At 35.9% G+C, this 21,194-nt stretch overlaps 1 protein-coding gene across 3 annotated transcripts in view; it reads right to left on the bottom strand.

The window, feature by feature from the left end:
* The window catches only part of FSTL5 (follistatin like 5), a 728,230-nt gene that overhangs the window by 48,091 nt on the left and 658,945 nt on the right, over window positions 1-21,194 (bottom strand). For all 3 annotated transcript variants that reach the window (XM_032633746.1, XM_032633747.1, XM_032633745.1), the window contains one exon: window positions 17,976-18,125. In XM_032633746.1, the coding sequence (XP_032489637.1) occupies window positions 17,976-18,125 (150 nt within the window). The remainder of the gene's footprint in view (window positions 1-17,975; window positions 18,126-21,194) is intronic.

Raw genomic sequence — 21,194 nt, 5'->3', positions numbered from 1 at the left:
AATTTTTTATTTATCTTATTTTTTTTAATTGGGGTATATTTGCTTTACAATGTTGTGTTAGTTTATGCTGTACAAAAGAGTGAATCAGCTATATGTATACCTATATCCCCTCCCTCTGCATCTCCCTTCCACCCCTCCCATCCCACCCCGCTAGGTCATCACAGAGCACTGAGCTGAGCTCCCTGTGCTACACTGCAGGTTCCCACTGGCTATCAATTTGACACGTGGTAGTGTATTTTTTAAAGTTAAGTTATGAGAATATATTTCAGGAGGTGTCAGAAGGCAGTTCAAAATTAAATTCCTTCAAATAAGTGAAGATATACGTTTTTGAAGGAAGAAAATATCAATTTTCAAAACAACTTCTCAATTTGAAAGGAAAAATCTATTTACAAGTTTTCAAGTGTGCAGATACAAAACGTTTTACGGAGGAAATGTTGACATGGTTTTCGGCAAGGAAATCATACAACAATGACAAAAATATGTGCAAACAACCGTATTCAGGATCATCTTTCCATAACCCAGTTTTCAGTCAAAAAACAGAAATTTTCCTACATACATGGCCAATGTTTGAAAGGGATAAATTACAGGTGTTGACTTTTATAAAGTATCTGCTGGTCTACTTTGGAAATTACTCTAAACGTTCAATTTAGACCATTAGCTTCTGAAAAAGAGAAAGGCACTATATTTGACACACATAAGAAATTCGTGCCACAAGTAAGCCTGTAAGCCTGTGTTATAAAACAGATCTTATTTTTGAAAAAGACAGTATAGAGTCTATTATCCTTAATGGTCCTCTCTCTCCTCTACTTCCCATCCTCACGCCCCAGCTGGACCTGCCTTCCAAACGCTGAGCCCTTTGCAGCTCCTGCCCTGCTTAGACCACATAGGGGCCTCTATCACCTCCAACCTCATCTCCTGGTTTCCACCCTTCAACTTTCTACTCGTCCACTTTCTCGACAGATTCGTCAGAGTGATTTGTTTTCTTTTCTTTTCTGGTGAGCATCAGGCAGATCATGGCACCAGTGTGCTCAAAACACAATGTCTTCTCAGTTCCCTCAGAGTAAAAGCCAAAAGCCCTTATAATGACCTGTCGCACCTGGTCTTCTTGCTCAGATCCTTCACCTTCCAGGCTCCCCCCGATGGCTCCAATCCAGATGCTCTGGCTTCCTTGCTGTTCATCCAACATGCCGATCACACTTCTACTTTTTGGAGGCTTTTCCCCAGAACCAAATGCCTTCCCCAGATAACCCAGTGTCTACTTCTTGGACACCTTTGCTGAGAACTCACCTTGTGGGTGAGGCCAGCATGACCACTCTCTTTAATAGTGTACCCAGCCTGCCCTTCATCTTTCACTTTCCCAATCCCACCTGGTCTGCTCTGCCATTTTACCTTTTCCAGTGGCACTGACCACTTTCCATATCGTAGAATTTACATATCATTTTTAGTATTCTTATTTTTTGTTGTTTGTCTCTATCCAGTGGGCTCTAGGCTCCAAGAAGGCAGGCCTTTTGTGTCTGTTTAGCTCAACGGTATCACTTACGCACTTAGAACAGTACCTTGTAAATTGTAGTATTCAGTATATAATTAATGAACATCTACATCTACTTCATTGGGAAAAGCAAATTGCAATATTGAACAACAGGACAAAAGGCACTATACTCAAGATTATTACTTTATATAACAAAGACAACTACACTCTGCACTAGGCTTGTTATGAACAAAATTTTTCTCTAAATATTTTACAAATACAAATTATTATTTTAATCTTGACAGTTGTTTTGTTGACGTGTACACTATTGATATTTATATAGATAAAAGTAAACAAAAGACTAAGGGTACCAACGTCCATCCCTACAGACTATAAAATTCACACTCTCCTCTCAAGATAACGTCATACCCACCATCCAATATACAGATAAATTCAGGTCTCCAACTTTGGTCCATATGTTAAATATTTATAAAATGTAACATGATTTTTTAAGATAAAAATAAAAATAAACAGTGTCTTGGGATTCCCTTCTCACAACTAGTCATCTTTCATTGCCCTTGTGTTGCATACATTTCGTTTGGAGACCATTAGTGTAAATATTTTTTGTTTCTGCAGCCATCGAGCATTTATCAAGAAAAACAATGTAAATCAGTATATAATGTTCAAGAATATGTGATTGGAAAAAAGCACTGCACATATGCTTATCTTTCACCTCAAAATTACCTTATGTGCATAGAATGCTCAATTAGTACTTAGTATAATTTGCATTTGACTACCAATATTATTTTGCTAGAAAAATTGTTTTCAAACTTTGCCTTGAGAAGCTTACAGAAATGAGCCTATTCACAGCAGGTGCTTTGAACTGCCCCATAATAGAACAAAGGGGCTCACTTTTGATCTATTGAATGATTCTGTGAGACTTTGTTTAAATACAATTTTCTGATACTATAGTTTGGAAATTTCTCTCCATCCCATAAACACCGTAATTTTCTGTACACAGTAGTCTTTGCTTGGCCTGGTGATATTCAGATAATTAAGCCACAATCCTTCTTCCAAAGATTTATTGATTTATGAGACATATTCAGAAGTATCTTTCAAATAACTTAACATTTTGTTATTGTAATTAATAGTAGTCTAAATATTCAGATCCTAGAATCATATTTCTTATTTTCCCATGTAAGTACCATTTTCAGTGTTATATTATCATGATGAATTATCTTCTTATCCTATTCCTTTGTAAAAATGTGTAAAATATACTACATAATGTAATAACAAAGTTTTTATCTGTTGTAGCTTTATAAAGATACTGATATTTTTTCTTTAATATTTTAAAGTATTGTTTCAAACACTGAATAAGGATACAATTTACTTATAGTATGAGTTCTTTTTTTTCTTTGTAGATCTATAAATTTTAACTCCCTCATAATCCCGACATACCTAGTGTGATACAAACTTATCAGTATTAGAGACCTTCAAGATGGCTGAGGAGTAAGACGTGGAAATCACCTTCCTCCCCACAAATACATCAGAAATACATCTATATGTGGAACAAATCCTGCAGAACACCTACTGAAGGCTGGCAGAAGACCTCAGACCTCCCAAAAGGCAAGAAACTCCCCACATAACTGGGTAGGGCAAAAGAAAAAAACAGAGACAAAAAATAGGGATGGGACCTGCACCTCTAGGAGGGAGCCGTGAAGGAGGAAAGGTTTCTACACACTAGGAGCCCCTTTGTGGGCGGAGACTGCGGGTGGCAGAGGAGGAAGCTTCGGAGTCGCGGAGGAGAGCACAGCCACAGGGGTGCGGAGGGCAAAGCGGAGAGATTCCCGCACAGAGGATCGGTGCCGACCGGCACTCACCCTTAGTTTAGAATTTAGAGGTTATTATTGGTAGATTCATTTATTGATTTGATTGCTCTCTTCCTTCTTTTTATATATATATATATATTTTTTTTTCCTTTTTCTCTTTTTGTGAGTGTGTATGTCTATGCTTCTTTGTATGATTTTGTCACTATAGCTTTGCTTTTACCATCTGTCCTAGGATACGGTCTGTCCTTTTTTTTTTCTTAGTATAGTTTTTAGCGTGTGTTATCACTGGTGGATTTGTTTTTTGGTTTGGTTGCTTTCTTCTTTCTTTCTTTCTCTTTTATTTTCTTTTCTTAATTATTTTTAATTTTTTAATTTTTAATATATTTTTTATTTTAATAACTTTATTCTCTTTTTTTCTTCCTTTCTTTCCTTTTGTCTCCATTATTTTCTGAGCTGTGTCACTATAGGGTCTTGGTGCTCTGGCCAGGTGTCAGGCCTGAGCTTCTGAGGCGGAAGAGCCAAGTTCAGGATATTGGTCCACCAGACACCTCCCAGCCCCATGTAGTATCAAACAGCAAAAGCTCCCCAGAGATCTCCATCTCAATGCTAAGACCCAGCTCCACTCAACGACCAGCAAGCTACAGTTCTGGACACCCTATGCGAAACAACTAGCAAGACAGGAACACAACTCCACCCATTAGCAGAGAGGCTGCCTAAAATCATAATAATGTCACAGACACCCCAAAACACACCACCAGACACGGTCCTGCCCACCAGAAAGACAAGATCCAGCCTCATCCACCAGAGAACAGGCACCAGTCCCCTCCACCAGGAAGCCTACACAACACACTGAACCAACCTTAGCCACTGGGGGTAGACACCAAAAACAATGGGAATTATGAACCTGCAGCCTGCGAAAAGGAAACCTCAAACACAGTAAGTTAAGCTAAATGAGAAGACAGAGAAACACACAGCAGATGAAGGAGCAAGATAAAAACCCACCAGACCTAACAAATGAAGAGGAAAAGAGGAGTATACCTGAATAAGAATTCAGAGTAATGATAGTGAAGGTGATCCAAAATCTTGGAAATAGAATGGAGAAAATAAAATAAATGTTTAACAAGGACCTAGAAGAACTAAAGAGCAAACAAACAGTGATGAACAACACAATAAATGAAATTTAAAATACTACAGAAGGAATCAATAGAAGAATAACTGAGGCAGAAGAATGCATAAGTGACCTGGAAGATAAAATAGTGGAAATAACTACCACAGAGCAGAATAAAGAAAAAAGAACAAAAAGAATTGAGGACAGTCTCAGAGACCTCTGGGACAAAATTAAACGCACTAAAATTCAAATTATAGGGGTCCCAGAAGAAGAAAAAGAGAAAAAAAAAAGGGACTGAGAAAATATTTGAAGAGATTATAGTTGAAAACTTCCCTAAGAAAGGAAATAGTCAATCAAGTCCAGGAAGTGCAGAGAGCCCCATACAGGATAGATCCATGGAGAAACACGACAAGACACATACTGATCAAACAATCAAAAGTTAAATACAAAGACAAAATATTAAAAGCAGCAAGGGAAAAACAACAAATAACATACAAGGCAATCCCCATAAGGTTAACAGCTGATCTTTCAGCAGAAACTCTGCAAGCCAGAAGGGACTGGCAGGACATATTGAAAGTGATGAAAGGGAAAAAACCTACAACCAAGATTACTCGATCCAGCCAGGATCTCATTCAGATTTTATGGAGAAATTAAAATCTTTACAAACAAGCAAAAGCTAAGAGAATACAGCACCACCAAACCAGCTTTACAACAAATACTACAGGAACTTCTCTAGGCAGGAAATACAAGAGAAGGAAAAGACCTATAATAACAAACCCAAAACAATTAAGAAAATGGTAATAGGAACATACATATTGATGACTACCTTAAATGTAAATGGATTAAATGCTCCAACCAAAAGACATAGACTGGCTGAATGCACACAAAAACAAGACCCACATATATGTTGTCTCCAAGAGACCCACCTTAGACCTAGGGACACATACAGACTGAAAGTAAGGGGATGGAAAAAGATATTCCATGCAAATGGAAATCAAAAGAAAGGTTGGGTAGCAATCTTCATAACAGATAAAATACACTTTAAAATAAAGACTATTAAAAGAGACAAAGAAGGACACTACATAATAATAAAGGGATCAAATCAAGAAGAAGATATAACAATTGTAAATAGCTAGCACCCAACATAGGAGCACCTCAATACATAAGGCAAATGCTAACAGCCACAAAAAGGGAAATCAAGAGTAACAATCATAGTAGGGGACATGAACACCCAGCTTTCACCAATGGATAGATCATGAAAAATGAAAATAAATAAGGAAACACAAGCTTTAAATGATACATTAAACAAGATGGACTTAATTGATATTTATAGGACATTCCATCCAAAAACAACAGAATACACTTTCCTATGAAGTGCTCATGGAACATTCTCCAGGATAGATCATATCTTGGGTCAGAAATCAAGCCTTGGTAAATTTAAGAAAATTGAATCGTATCAAGTATCTTTTCCTACCACAATGCTATGAGACTAGATATCAATTATAGGAAAAACTCTATAAAAAATACAAACACATGGAGGCTAAACAATACACTACTAAATAACCAAGAGATCACTGAAGAAAACAAAGAGCAAGTGAAAAAATACCTAGAAACAAATGACAATGAAAAAACAACAACCCAAAACCCATGTGATGCAGCAAAAACAGTTATAAGAGGGAAGTTTATAGCAATACAATCCTACCTCAAGAAACAAGAGACACCTCCAATAAACAACCTAACCTTACACTTAAAGCAATTAGAGAAAGAAGGACAAAAAACTCATAAAGTTAGCAGAAGGAAAGAAATCATAAAGATCAGATCAGAAATAAATGAAAAAGAAATTAAGGAAATGATAGCAAAGATCAATAAAACTAAAAGCTGGTCTTTGAGAAGATAAACAAAAATGATAAACCACTATCTAGACTCATCAAGAAAAACAGGGAGAAGACTCAAATCAACAGAATTAGAAATGAAAAATGAGAAGTAACAACTGACACTGCAGAAATACAAAGGACCATGAGAGATTACTACAAGCAACTATATGCCAATAAAATGGACAACCTGGAAGAAATGGACAAATTCTTAGAAAAGCACAACCTTCTGAGATGGAACCATGAAGAAATAGAAAATATAAACAGACCAATCACAAGCACTGAAATTGAAACTGTGATTAAAAATCTTTCAACAAGGGCTTCCCTGGTGGCACAGTGGCTGAGAGTCTGCCGGCTGATGCAGGGGACACGGGTTTGTGCCCTGGTCCGGAAAGATCACACACGCCACGGAGCAGCTGAGCCCGTAAGCCATGGTTGCTGAGCCTGTGCATCCCGAGCCTGTGCTCCGCAACGGGAGAGGCCACAACACTGAGAAGCCCCCGTACCGCAAAAAGAAAAAAAAAAATCTTTCAACAAACAAAAGCCCAGGACCAGAGGGCTTCACTGGCGAATTCTATCAAACATTTAGAAAAGAGGTAACACGTATCCTTCTCAAACTCTTCCAAAATATATCAGAGGCGGGTACACTCCCAAACTCATTCTATGAGGCTACCATCACCCTGATACCAAAACCAGACAAAGATGTCACAGGAAAAGAAAACTACAGGCCAATATCACTGATGAACATAGATGCAAAAATCCTCAACAAAATACTAGCAAACAGAATACAATAGCACAGTAAAAGCATCATACACCATGATCAAGTGGGGTTTATCCCAGGAATACAAGGATTCTTCAATAGACACAAATCAATCAATGGGATAAACCATATTAACAAATTGAAGGAGAAAAACCATATGATCATCTCAACAGATGCAGAAAAAGCTTTTGACAAAATTCAACACCTATTTATGATAAAAACCCTCCAGAAAGTAGGCATAGAGGGAACTTACCTCAACATAATAAAGTACATATATGACAAACCCACAGCCAACATTTTTCTCAGTCGTGAAAAACTGAAAGCATTTTCACTAAGATCAGGAAGAAGACAAGGTTGCCCACTCTCACCACTATTATTCAACGTAGTTTTGGAAGTTTTAGCCACATCAATCAGAGAAGAAAAAGAAACAGAAGGAATCCAAATTGGAAAAGAAGTAAAACTGTCAATGTTTGCAGATGACATGATACTATACACAGAGAATCCTAAAGATGTTACCAGAAAACTAGTAGAGCTAATCAATGAATTTGGTAAAGCAGCAGGGTACAACATTAATGCACAGAAATCTCTTGCATTCCTGTACACTAATGATGAAAAATCTGAAAGAGAAATTAAGGAAACACTCCCATTTACCATTGCAACAAAAAGAATAAAATAGCTAGGAATAAACCTACCTAAGGAGACAAAAGACCTGTATGCTGAAAACTATAAGACACTGATGAAAGAAATTAAAGATAACACAAACAGATGGAGAGATATACCATGTTCTTGGATTGTAAGAATCAACACTGTTAAAATGACTCTACTACCCAAAGCAATCTACAGATTCAATGCAATCCCTATCAAACTAACAATGGCATGTTTCACAGAACTAGAACAAAAAATTTTGCAATTTGTTTGGAAACATAAAAGACCCCGAATAGCCAAAGCAAACTTGAGAAAGAAAAATGGAGCTGGAGGAATCAGGCTACCTGACTTTAGACTATACTACAAAGCTACAGTAATCAAGACAGTATGATCCTGGCACAAAAACAGAAATATAGATCAATGGAACAGGATAGAAAGCCCAGAGATAAACCCACACACATATGGTCACCTTATTTTTGATAAAGGAGGCAAGAATATACAATGGAGAAAAGACAGCCTATTCAATAAGTGGTGCTGGGAAAACTGGAGAGCTACATGTAAAAGAATGAAATTAGAACACTCCCTAACACCATACACAAAAATAAACTCAAAATGGATCAAAGACCTAAATGTAAGGCCAGACACTATCAAATTCTTAGAGGAAAACATAGGCAGAACATTCTATGACATAAATCGCAGCAAGATCCTTTTTGACCCACCTCCTAGAGAAATGGAAATAAAAATAAAAATAAACACATGGGACCTAATGAAACTTAAATGCTTTTGCACAGCAAAGGAAACCGTATCAAGGCGAAAAGACAACCCTCAGAATGGGAGAAAATATTTGCAAATGAAGCAACTGACAAAGGCTTAATCTCCAAAATTTATAAGCAGCTCATTCAACTCAATGTAAAAAAAACAAACAACCCAATCCAAAACGGGCAGAAGTTCTAAATAGACATTTCTCCAAAGAAGATATACAGATTGCATCAAACACATGAAAGGATGCTCAACATCACTAAGCATTAGAGAAATACAAATGCAAATTACACTGTGGTGTCACCTCATACCAATCAGCATGGCCACCATCAAAAAATCTACAAACAATAAATGCTGGAGAGGGTGTGGAGAAAAGGGAACTCTCTTGCACTGCTGGTGGGAATGTGAATTGGTACAGCCACTATGGAGAACAGTACGGAGGTTCCTGTAAAAACTAAAAATAGTACTACCATATTACCCAGCAATCCCACTACTGGGCATATACCCTGAGAAAACCATAATTCAAAAGAGTCATGTACCAAAATGTTCATTGCAGCTCTATTTACAATAGCCAGGACATGGAAGCAACATAAGTGTCCATCAGTAGATGAATGGATAAAGAAGTTGTGGCACATATATATATACAATGGAATATTACTCAGCCAGAAAAAGAAACAAAATTGAGTTATTTTAGTGAGGTGGATGTACCTAGAGTCTGTCATACAGAGTAAAGTAAGTCACAAAGAGAAAAACACATACTGTATGCTAACACACATATATGGAATCTAAAAAAAAAAAATCGTTCTGAAGAACCTAGGGGCAGGACAGGAATAAACACACATACTTAGAGAATGGACTTGGGGACATGGTGAGGGATAAGGGTAAACTGGGACAAAGTGAGAGAGTGGCATGGATATATATACACTACCAAATGTAAAATAGATAGCTAGTGGGAAGCAGCCACATAGCACAGGGGGATCACCTCGGTGCTTTGCGACCACCCAGTAGGGTGGGATAGGGAGGATGGGAGGGAGACACAAGAGGGAGGAGATATTGGGATATACGTATATGTATAGCTGACTCACTTTGTTTTAAAGCAGAAACTAACAAACCATTTTAAAGCAATTATACTTCAATAAAGATGTTGAAAAAATTTTTATCAGTATTCCTTGAGGGGGGTGCACCAACTACAAATAATTTAAAACTGATGCTACACTGGTTATGGACCAGTTGTGTCAACTTACTTAAAGATGGGTTATTTTGTCAGAGCAAAGTAGTGAGAATAGCAACAAAGATACCCTGAACCTGGAGTTTAGCCTTGACATGAAGGAGCAGTGAAACACACCTTGTGTATCAGTCTGACAAGGAGAATACCAGCTGGCTAATTAAGTGAACCTAATTTAAAGTAATGATGTAGATTCTCAGGATAATGCGCTAACAGCTAGAGAAGACTGCTGATGACACTTAAGAATACCCGATGTGTTACAATAAGCCACTTCCGCATCCAAGCAGAACCTGATTTTGCTCCACAGAAGGCAAAAATGAGGTCAGTTGTTTACTAGTTAATCTTTTACGCAGGAAAATATCACCTGCATGCCATTCTTACAAAAAGTATTAATGGCAAGAAAAGTAATAAGCATTTGATGTTTAGAGCAACACCAAGGTGACAGATTCCATTAAAAATGTGTGACCTTTTATTTTTAAGCTGCACACAGAAATGATATTAATGTATCCACTGAAAACAAATATACCCCTATGGTAAGAATTTATCATGAGGTTTGTAAAACATGTTGTCAAGAAAACATTTGCCATTTAAGAGTAAAATGCAACAATGTTCAAGTTTTTAAAATGTTTCGTGCTAAAATTACACACTTAATACCAATTCTCACATTCAAATATATACAAAAGAAATAAAAGAAAGTCAGAAATATGATTTCTTAGATAAGGTCAGTATAAAACACTAGGGATCCAATTTAATTGGACTGAAAAAAAACTTGAAAGAGTAAATTTAAATAAGTTTACTGTTCTTTTTTTCTCTCTCTTTTTTTTCTACTTTTTTTTCTGTTCAAAAAGAAGGCAATTTGATTTTGGACTTCACTGTTCTATCTCTCTGTCCCCCCTATAAAAAATTCTATACTAGTTTTTATCATATTCTGGAGATGATTAAATTTTGATTATAATTATTATTCTTAGTCGCCACTGTATAATATACTTAGGCTAAAATAAAGAAACAAACAGAGGTACAGCACACAATCAGTAAGTATAACTTCATTTGGATACAAAAAAGGCTGACTTGAGTCAGCCTCTGTTGAGAAAAGGTATCAAATTGAGAAAGCATGCTTTACTTTTCACAAAACTAACTTTGTACCTTGCAGGTGACTTTGAGTATACTCTGTCCTTGGATATGAATAAAGCTTTAAATCACAAATGAAGCAGTTTACCATTATTTTTTTAAGTAGCTAGAAATATGCTTTCCTTAAAGGGTTTTAAAACTTGAATTAATTGGATTATTAATTTATAAAGCATAAGTTTCAATACCTACATCTGTTAAATCTATTATTTACATGTTGTTTTTAAATTAGGAGAAACTTTGAGGGAATTTAGAATTCTAAGAGATTGCCTATTTTCAAGTATAAAAGTAGAGTCATTAGGATATTCCTAATTCACCTTTAAGCATGTACTTTCAAGCATTAAAATTCACATACTCTAAGGTCATGTTAAGACAAATATAGGGATGTGTTATTTCAGCCAACACTTAATAGACTTATGGAATTTCATCATCTAAAGAGGCTCACAGACTGAAATTATACATGGTTACAAAAAAAAAGAATTTAGACAAATTCAAAGATAGAAAACTTTAATTTTTTAAAAGACATTTTTATGGAGTATATACGTAAAATTTTAGGTTGATATTTATAGTCAACAATAGGCTTCAGAAAATAATGTCTCTTTCAGAAAGATGGCTAGACTGAATATACCCAATATGGAAATTTTCATTTTCTAAACTAATTTGGCCTCTAAATATCTATAGAATAGATCACTGCAGAACGTCCCAAATCACTGCAGCTGCTACTTCACTCTACTTCTTTCCAGGGAGGTATTCAAGCACCCCTATAATTCAAAATTTTTCTTTTTATTGACAGAAGGGCAATATTCAATTCCATCCCATACCTCCCCAGAGTTGTGTGGGCAAACCCATGACACAGTACTGCCTTTTTGATCCAAGGATTAAGTGCCCACATATTTCCTACAATAGGGAAGTCTCTGTTATGTTACTCTCCGTTCCTACTATTCCTCAAATGGAAGGCAGTCATAGAAAAATGAGGCAATAAGGCTGATAAATGGTGGCACGAGGCAAGATGCATGAAGACTGGGTTCAGATTTGTTTTTGATAGCTGACAATCCAAGAATATGCAGAGACTGTATATAGAGTGGGTAGAAGGGGTAAAACAGGAAGTCAGCCATCAAGACAGTGAAAATACACATTTTTTAATCACTACTTCTCATCAAATTGCTTGCTAAAATGTTACTTTAAAGTTCGGAAGAATTTTCACCTCTAATTCCATCTGGGACAGAATTTTCTGTTTTAGTACTCTTAAATCAGTTCATTTGTCATAAAAGTGTTCCTTTCTGATTACTTCTTGGATTATATGTTATTAACTTATACCTTCTCTTTAATTTGTTCTTTCTCACTACATTTCCAAATTTACTACCATGACTTTTACTTTAATACTTTCTTAGTTCCTTTTACTCTCTGCCAGGATTGTGGTTATTGTTATTTCTTTTATTCAGTTCTAATAGTATTAACCATGACTTTTGTCCTTGTTCTTTGCCCAAATTCTCAGTTTCCTTTCAATTAGTCTTTTTTGAATAAATCAATTTTTACCTTTTATATATTCATTTCATTGTGCCTTTATCTACATATATTTTTACTTTCCTTCTTTCATTTACAGTATTGTGATTTTCTTCAGCTAAATTCTAAAATTATCTAGTTAAATGTTTTCTTTTCTTTTCTTTTTTTTTTTTTTTTGCTGTACGCGGGCCTCTCACTGCCGTGGCCTCTCCCGTTGTGGAGCACAGGCTCCGGACGCGCAAGCTCAGCGGCCATGGCTCACGGGCGCAGCCGCTCCGCGGCATGTGGGATCTTCCCGGACCGGGGCACGAACCCAGGTCCCCTGCATCGGCAGGCGGACTCTCAACCACTGCGCCACCAGGGAAGCCCAAATGTTTTATTTTCAATCTATTATTTATTTTTTTTCATTACAGTAACAAAATTCTTTCAAAGACAGTCTTACTTGGATTCAACATGTTTAATCATGATTACCAATATTACCTGCTATTGATATTGACATTTTAAATTTACTTTGCAGTTTTTGATAGCTTAGCACTGTGTCAGAGAATCAGTGTAAAATGATTTCATTAATATTTCTTGAGGCTAAATTTATAACCCAGCATGTGTTCATTTTCAAAAATGTTTCCTTTAGTGAATGCTCTAGTCTGAAGGTTTGTGTCCCCCCAGAATTCACTTGTTGTAATCCTAACCCTCAAAGATGATGGTATCAGATGATGGGCATTTGGGAGGTGGTTAGGTCATGATAATGGAGCCCTCACGAGTAGGATTAGTGCTTTTACAAAAAAGACCCCACAGAGATCGCTCACCCCTTCCCCCATGTGAAGACACAGTGAGATGGCAATGGCTATGAACCAGAAAGAGGGCCCTCACCAGGTCATGGTCATACTGCCACCTTGAGAAACAAATTTCTGTTGTTTATAAGCTACGCAGTGTGTTGTATTTAATTAAAGCAGGATGAATGGTGATATCAAATGATATTGAAAAGGTTTAGAAAGTGAAATATTTAGTAATAATGTATATTTAATTACTGCTGGATGCAAAAAAATAATACAGGTATCTGTTAGTTCAAGCATAGTAATAATGTTCAATTTGCATAAAGTATTAATTTTGTCTGTTGATTTATCAAGAACAGAAGTATCAAATATTTCTCACTTACATCAGCTTTTTTGTTTTGTTAGTATATGACTAAATTATCTGGAACTGTCCTTAAATTTCAAATTTTATTTTTTCTTATTTTGGGGATATATCTCATAATCTGCATATGGCTAAGATTTTCATTATTCGGTCCATTACTTTTTATTATCAGCTATTATTTTACTCCAATCTCGGTTATTGTAATTATAAACATATTTGGTTTTATTCTATAATTTTGTTTAAAGATTTTTGTCCTGATTTTTCCATTCTTACTGTTTTCTCTTTCTTAATTCTTCTTTTCCTACTGTATTTAGGAGTAAGTTGTTCATGTAATTCTATTTTTTCATAGACAAATACAATATTTAAGACACAGTTTCTTAAAATATTAATAAACATACTTAATGTACATAGGTAATCCATAATTACTCCCATTCTTAAATAATACAAGGAACCTTAACATATATATTTCAAATAATATCAGCCCTTTCCCTGCTTACATATTGTTGTACAATATTTAAACTTTTTTTTTTTGCTATTTTAGTCCTGTGTTTTCACTCTTTTAAAACTTTCAAACTTAAATTCAGGGAATATTATTATTGACAGTTAGTATTTTAATAGGTCCTATGTTTACCAGTTTACTCGCTCTCTATACATCACGTAGAACTGCTTAATTTTCCTTATTCCTGAAGCATATAGTTTTCAGTTTCAGTTTTGTTTAAATTTATTTTGTTGATAAAGTCTATTTTTTTGTATCTGATACAGTAAATAAATTATATACTTTTTCCACTGACCATACAATATCAGAGCATATTTTATTTCCATTTAGTCTTTTAATAATATTATTTCACTTTCTTTTGGTGTCCATTATCGCTACTGAGAAAATAGCTGCTGTTCTCATAGTACTTTATCTCCTATTTTTAGATCTTCCTTTTGGCTTTATGTGTGGCTGTGTCATGTTAATATATTCAGGTATTGATTTTTTTCCATTTGTTTCATTGTCCTTTCTAAATCTGAGAGCTTCCTGTATTATATTTTATAAGTTGTATAATAAAGAGTAATACATAGTATATGTATATAATATATACAAATATATATAGTATATATAATATATATTACATATACACATATATTATATCTATTATTATATACATATACTATGTATTACTCTTTATTATATTACAGAAAATTCTCATTCACTTTGACCGAATTATCAACATTTCCCTTTTCTTTCTATTATCTCCCTCCAGAATTTATCCTTTCTACTGTTAATGTATAAATAAAGTCTGATATTTCAAAATACATTTGCTTCTCATTATTAATGGCATTTGTTCTACAAAGTCACCACAAACACTGAATTTCTGAACACTGAACCACTGCTTCTATAGGAAATGCATAGTTTGGTTCCTATCAGTCTCTGGTCACAAGATTTTCATCATCTATCTGATCAATACATAACCTAATTTCATGAGTGTTTCTGCACAGAGAAATGTTATTTAATACATATTGTTTATTAATTAACAGTAACATTGAGAACTTCCCTGGTGGCACAGTGGTTAAGAATCCACCTGCCAATTCAGGGGAAACAGGTTCGAGGGCTGGTCCAGGAAGATCCCACATGCTGCAGAGCAACTAAGCCCGTGCACCACAACTAACTGAGCCTGCGCTCTAGAGCCCGCGAGCCACAAATACTGAGCCCACGTAGCACAACTACTGAAGCCCACGCTCCTAGAGCCCATGCTCTGCAACGAGAAGCCCACGCACCGCAACAAAGAGTAGTCCCCGCTCGCCGCAACTAGAGAAAGCCCGTGCACAGCAACAAAGACCCAACGCAGCCAAAACGAAATAAACAAACAAATAAATAAATAAATAAATTTATATTAAAAAAATAAACCAGTAACATTGAACTCAGGGCCATACAGCGTTAGGACTCATGACTGAATTAAGCCCACCGTTAGGCACACCACGACCCTCCTTCACAAGCGTTTCAACACAACACAGTTGTCCTTGAAAACACAATAGTAAATAGACCGTGAAAAAAACACTTGTTCACAGTATGAAAGCCGAACCAAAAAAGTCGGGGTGTCTCCTTTTCCAACCTGAGCTGGGAACATGTACTTCAGGTCACACATTTCTCCTCACTCTGCACAAGTCCCTGAGCGTCTGCAAAACACCATGTGTATTGGTTTTGTGGATCTAAATAAATTCAAGAGAGTGAGTTTTAAATTCAGAACCAGCAAACAATGAGAATCAACTGTAATCGATTTTTCTGCAGCGAAAAAAAAAAAAAGAATAGCACTAGCTCCATGCAAACAAAATGACTTCACAATTATCATGTAGCCAGACACAGACAATGAATACTGTATATTTCCATCTCTGTAATATTCAAAATTAGGCAATACTGACTTATGGTGACAGAAAGCCACATAATGAATACCTTTGGATAGGTAATTACTAGAAGGGGTAATAAAGCATAATTATTATTTTCATAAGATCACATGGAAAACCCATTTGGACTGAGGCCCAATTTTCTAACTTCTAAAAATGTGTTAGATTCTTATCTGAAAATATCCACAATCATAATTATATTGTAATATTAGTTTAATATTTTAACCTTGTATGTCTTTTACATTCTACTTTTTTATAGGCATTATAGACCCTTTGAAAAATAATATAATTGATGTGATTTTTTACCATTGCATGAATGTTTCATTATTGATATTTCCTATTAATTTTAAATTTTACTTCATTGTCTGAAGATGGAAGTTAGATGAATAATAAATTATGTTAACTTTTCTCACTTTTGAATATCTACTAGGTAGTACATACTCAGTCAGTGTAGGTTTCTAGTTTGAACACTGAATTTAAAAACCAGCCTGATTAAAAGAACATCTAGTAGCTAACACATGCTAACTAAAGAGTCTTGATAATCCCTGACTGAATGCCTATAATTCGCTGGCCTATGTTGCAGCTGAAATCAAAGTAAAATCAACCTGGTCAAAAATCAAGCAGTCTCAAAGACAGACACATAGGAAGCAAAATAGACAGAAAATATATGTTCTCACAGAAGTTACTGGACCATTAGATTGGGTGCACAGGGAACTGTGTAACCCTGGAGGCCTTAGAATTTTCTAGTAGACAGTTATTCATCCTTCTACTCATGACTCTTCTGTTCATTCTCATAGTAGAAACTGAACCACTGGACTAATTATCCATTGTAAATTTGTAACCCTGGAGATATCAGAGCTTTCTAATAGAAACACTTTTGATTCTTTTATTTGTAATACCAAACACATCTCATAAAAGGCAATTAATGAAGTATACAGAATGGATAGATGGGTGGATGGAATGGATAGATGGGTGGATGGAATGGATAGATGGGTGGATGGAATGGATAGGTGGGCGGATGGAATGGATAGGTGGGTGGATGAATTCATGTGAAGCTGTTAAGAACTCTTAGAATGAGAGGCCCTGATTTTGAACTTCTTAACACTTCTTTTGGTTCTAGTCAGGAATCAACATTAGAGGGATTAACAGCTACTTCAAATTCAAACCAATACTGATGCAAAAGAAAAAAAAATCTCTGTAAATATAAGAAATGGTTAGATTCCTGCATCTGTCAGAATTTTGATAGTAAATAGCACTTCTATAGTCCAGACTCTGCTACAAATGCTTTGTATGCATAAATTGGTATAATCCTCAATATAACTTTATGAGATATGTACAGTTATTATTCCCATTTAACAGATTATACATATCTCACAAAACTATTTTAAGTTTGTTTCCTTTGAGCTGAGAAGCCATAGATCCTAACAGGATACTGTTAGGCTGAGATACTGGAGCCAGTATCTGAGAGATACCGGAGCCAGACTGCCCGGGCATAAATCCTGCACTGCCCCTTGATTATTGTAAGACTGAGTTCTAGTAGACTGTCCAAGATGGACAGTCTTAGAAAGAGCAGGGCATAAAATAGGTGATGGCTCAAACCAGAATAGTTTTTCATAACCATGACCATGGCAACATGGAAAAATGACATGGCAAGGTGTGTTATAGGTGTTTTTCTCTGTCATTGACCTATGCACATATTACTTGTTTTACTACTATAGTAAAACCTACTAAACTACTATTATCTAGTAAATCTACTATTGTCTCAGCCTTTGTTAAGAATCACATGAGAAAGATATACTACTTTACTGTGATGGTAACTAGGAACACCTTAATTGGCCTTGGACTGGGACTCTCTTTGCTCTAGACAGAATAAACAATTGTGAGGATGTTTTTTGTGTAACTGGTCATGTGGGGATTATGAGGTATTCACGGAATCTAACTGTTGAAAACAAAAGCTATTTCAATTACTTCTTTAATTCTTTAGGCTCAAGGAGTGGAATGAGAGGACAGTTTGTAGAAATTGTGTATACTTTTTAGTTATCCAAATAACGAAACAAGTTATCAATGGCAACCAAATGGCAATGCACGAGTTACCTGGTAAAGTCTATTACATTAAATTAAATAGTCTTCAAAACCACTTTCAAAAGGAGGAGTCATTCATACCTGAATAACTTTTTGAGACTGCACATCAACAAGAAGGACTCTGTCCAAAGTTGGCTGTGCCACATAAATGAACTTGTCCTTGACATTGACAGCTGTGGCCCACACACACCTCTGGACTTCCTCGCCTTCAGCTCTGGGACAGACTTCACCCTGCAATTTAGAAAATAAAAATCAAATGAATATCTTAAATGATAACATGGATATAGCCATATTATGAGTAACATTAATGTTTCATGCTCTACTACTTTTAGCATCAGAAGTTATATATATATATATATATATATGTTAAATATGTATTCATGTTACATATTTATATATTTAGATTTATGTCAAATATATAAATATATAAAGAGTTAAATCAAATAGAACAGTATATAGTGCATATTTAAATTCATTAAATTTGTATAGGAATCAATGTGAAATACCCCTTAAAATATATTTTATTAAGCCTTTGAATGCTTATTTATAGTAACATATAGTCTTTTCATTTGTCACTATTCTTAGCTCAGTAACTGCAGAAGTACATAATAAATCGAATGTTTCCTCCCAAATCCCCCCAATCTCAAACTTCTTTACCAGACATTATATGCCACACTAAAGTATATTTAGAGCTTCTCAAAACCTCAAGAGCTGCCCTCATAGCATATTCATGGGCTTTTTAAAAGCTACCAAATCCACTACACAAGACTGAAAGAGTCTTCTACTTTGTGGAGAACCAGAAACTTAGAAAAATGATAATAAGGTAATTACTCGAAATGGTTATTTTATTTTCAATTTGGAATCAAGGTCAAATTTTATAAAGTCCTTTAAGCTGCCTAAGCCCTTTTCATTCTTCTCCTTTACCCTAGAACTACCTTCTGGTTAATATTGTGTAGTTTGTGCTATATGGTCATAAAGGAGGCAAAAATTATCTTCTATTTCTTCCTTCCAACATTCAGTAAGTGAATGTTGAAGGGATACGTAAGCCTTTCTGATTTGTATGGGCAGACACATGGTGATTAGAAGAAATGTCATTTAGCTTGTTATTTTTGTTTCAGGTTTTTCTTTTATTCACTGGTCTGTTGGTTTTGTGATTCTCACAATTTATTTGTAGTTAGAAAAACCACTGAGAAGAGAGATTTCTTGAACTGTACATGAAATATATGTATAAAGATAAACACTTACTTACATAATGATAAACACTGATTCCAAATATGTCACTTGTTTTATGGTTTACGCCTGATCACTGATTATCATGTCTAATTCATTGATTTGTATATTCCAGTTAGTAACTCATGAGCTCAATTAGAATACTCTCTTTAACCTCTAATTCAAACCAAAACATTTATTTTTCAGGAGATATACCATCTACCATATATATTTAATAATCATAAAACAAAATCAACAAAATTTTCATGGTCAACACCACCTAAGCATTTCTTTCAATGAGAAGATAATACTGACAGCACATAAACCACATCTGTCTTTTAGTGACTAAAATGACTACCACAATAACTCTTCTGAGGCAGCACAACCACAGTAGATGTTTTTTCTTGCTTGCATAAAACTTGCAAAATAATGCAAAACCCAGAACACTTTGGAATGAGAAGCTTAGTGTGTAGCTTGCTGGGGTTTTCCCCCCGCCAAACTTCAGATCTAATTCCGGAGGACCTGGAGAATCCACTCATTTTTAAGTTCCAGTCCAGGGCTTCCCTGGTGGCGCAGTGGTTGAGAGTCCGCCTGCCGATGCAGGGGACACGGGTTCGTGCCCCGGTCCGGGAAGATCCCACATGCCGCGGAGCGGCTGGGCCCGTGAGCCATGGCCGCTGAGCCTGCGCGTCCGGAGCCTGTGCTCCGCAACGGGAGAGGCCCGCGTACCGCAAAAAAAAAAAAAAAAAAAAGATCCAGTCCAGAATTCCCAGGTTCACTAAAATATCAGGGACATATAACACCAGGGAATTGTAGTGTTCTCTGAACAGTACAAGTGTGACAGGCTTCCAGGACATAAGCAAAAAACCTCAAAACTAAACATCACGTGTATATTTCCGATAGTTCTGGGGAGTATGAATGAACTGCATTTCATAGAATGCACCACAATAATACTGAGATGACCACCAGTGGTGTCCATGGCACTCGTCAGCAGGCAACACAAACCTGGTGGCAGAAATCTGTCCTCAGCACATGCCCAGAACACAGTACCGGGTTGTACCTTCATTCATCAATTCACTGAAACATTATTTTCTACACCATTTTTCTTCAGAAGTATTGGGTTGGTCAAAAGGTTCGTTCAGTTTTTTCCTCAAGATGCCTCTAGTAGCACTTAGTTGTCTTTAACTTCATTCAAAACAATTTTGTGAGATTGCACTGTGACAGCTGTTATATCAGTGTGCATTTAAAAATATTATCAAAATTGGCGAACTTGTGTGGAGCCATTTTAATATTGAAGATGGAAGAAAAAAAGCAACATTCTTGGTATATCATGCTTTATTATTTCAAGAAAGGTAAAAACGCAACCAAAAAAAAAAGATTTGTGCAGTGTATGGAGAAGGTGCTGTGACTGATCGAACGTGTCAGAAGTGATTTGTGAAGTTTCATGCTGGAGATTTCTTGCTGGATGACGCTCCACAGGTAGGTAGACCAGTTGAAGTTGATAGTGATCAAATTGAGATAACTGAGAACAATCAACGTTATACCATTTGGGAGATAGCCGACATACTCAAAATATCCAAATCAAGTGTTAAAAATCATTTGCACCAACTTGGTTATGTGAATTGCTTTGATGTTTGGTTTCCACGTAAGTTAAGCAAAAAAAACCTTCTTGATTGTATTTCCTCATGTGATTCTCTGCTGAAACGTAATGAAAACGTTCCGTTTTTAAAACAATTTTGACTGGCAATGAAAAGTGGATACTCTACAATAATGTGGAATGGAAGAGATCTTGGGGCAAGTGAAATGAATGAACCACCACCAACCACACCAAAGGCTGCTCTTCATCCAAAGAAGGTGATGTTGTGTATATGGTGGTATTGGAAGGAAGTCCTCTATTATGAGCTCCTTCCAAAAAACCAAACGATTAATTGCAACAAGTACTGCTCCCAGTTAGACCAATTGAAAGCAGCACTCGATGAAAAGCATCCAGAATTAGTCAGCAGAAAATGCATAATCTTCCATCAGGATAACACAAGACCTGATGTTTCTTTGATGACGAGGCAAAAACTGTTACAGGTTGGCTGGGAAGTT

This window comes from Phocoena sinus, chromosome 5, assembly GCF_008692025.1.
Source record: "Phocoena sinus isolate mPhoSin1 chromosome 5, mPhoSin1.pri, whole genome shotgun sequence".
NCBI lineage: Eukaryota > Metazoa > Chordata > Mammalia > Artiodactyla > Phocoenidae > Phocoena > Phocoena sinus.
The sequence above is the reverse complement of the archived record's forward strand: the minus strand, read 5'-3'. Positions and strand labels throughout refer to the sequence as shown.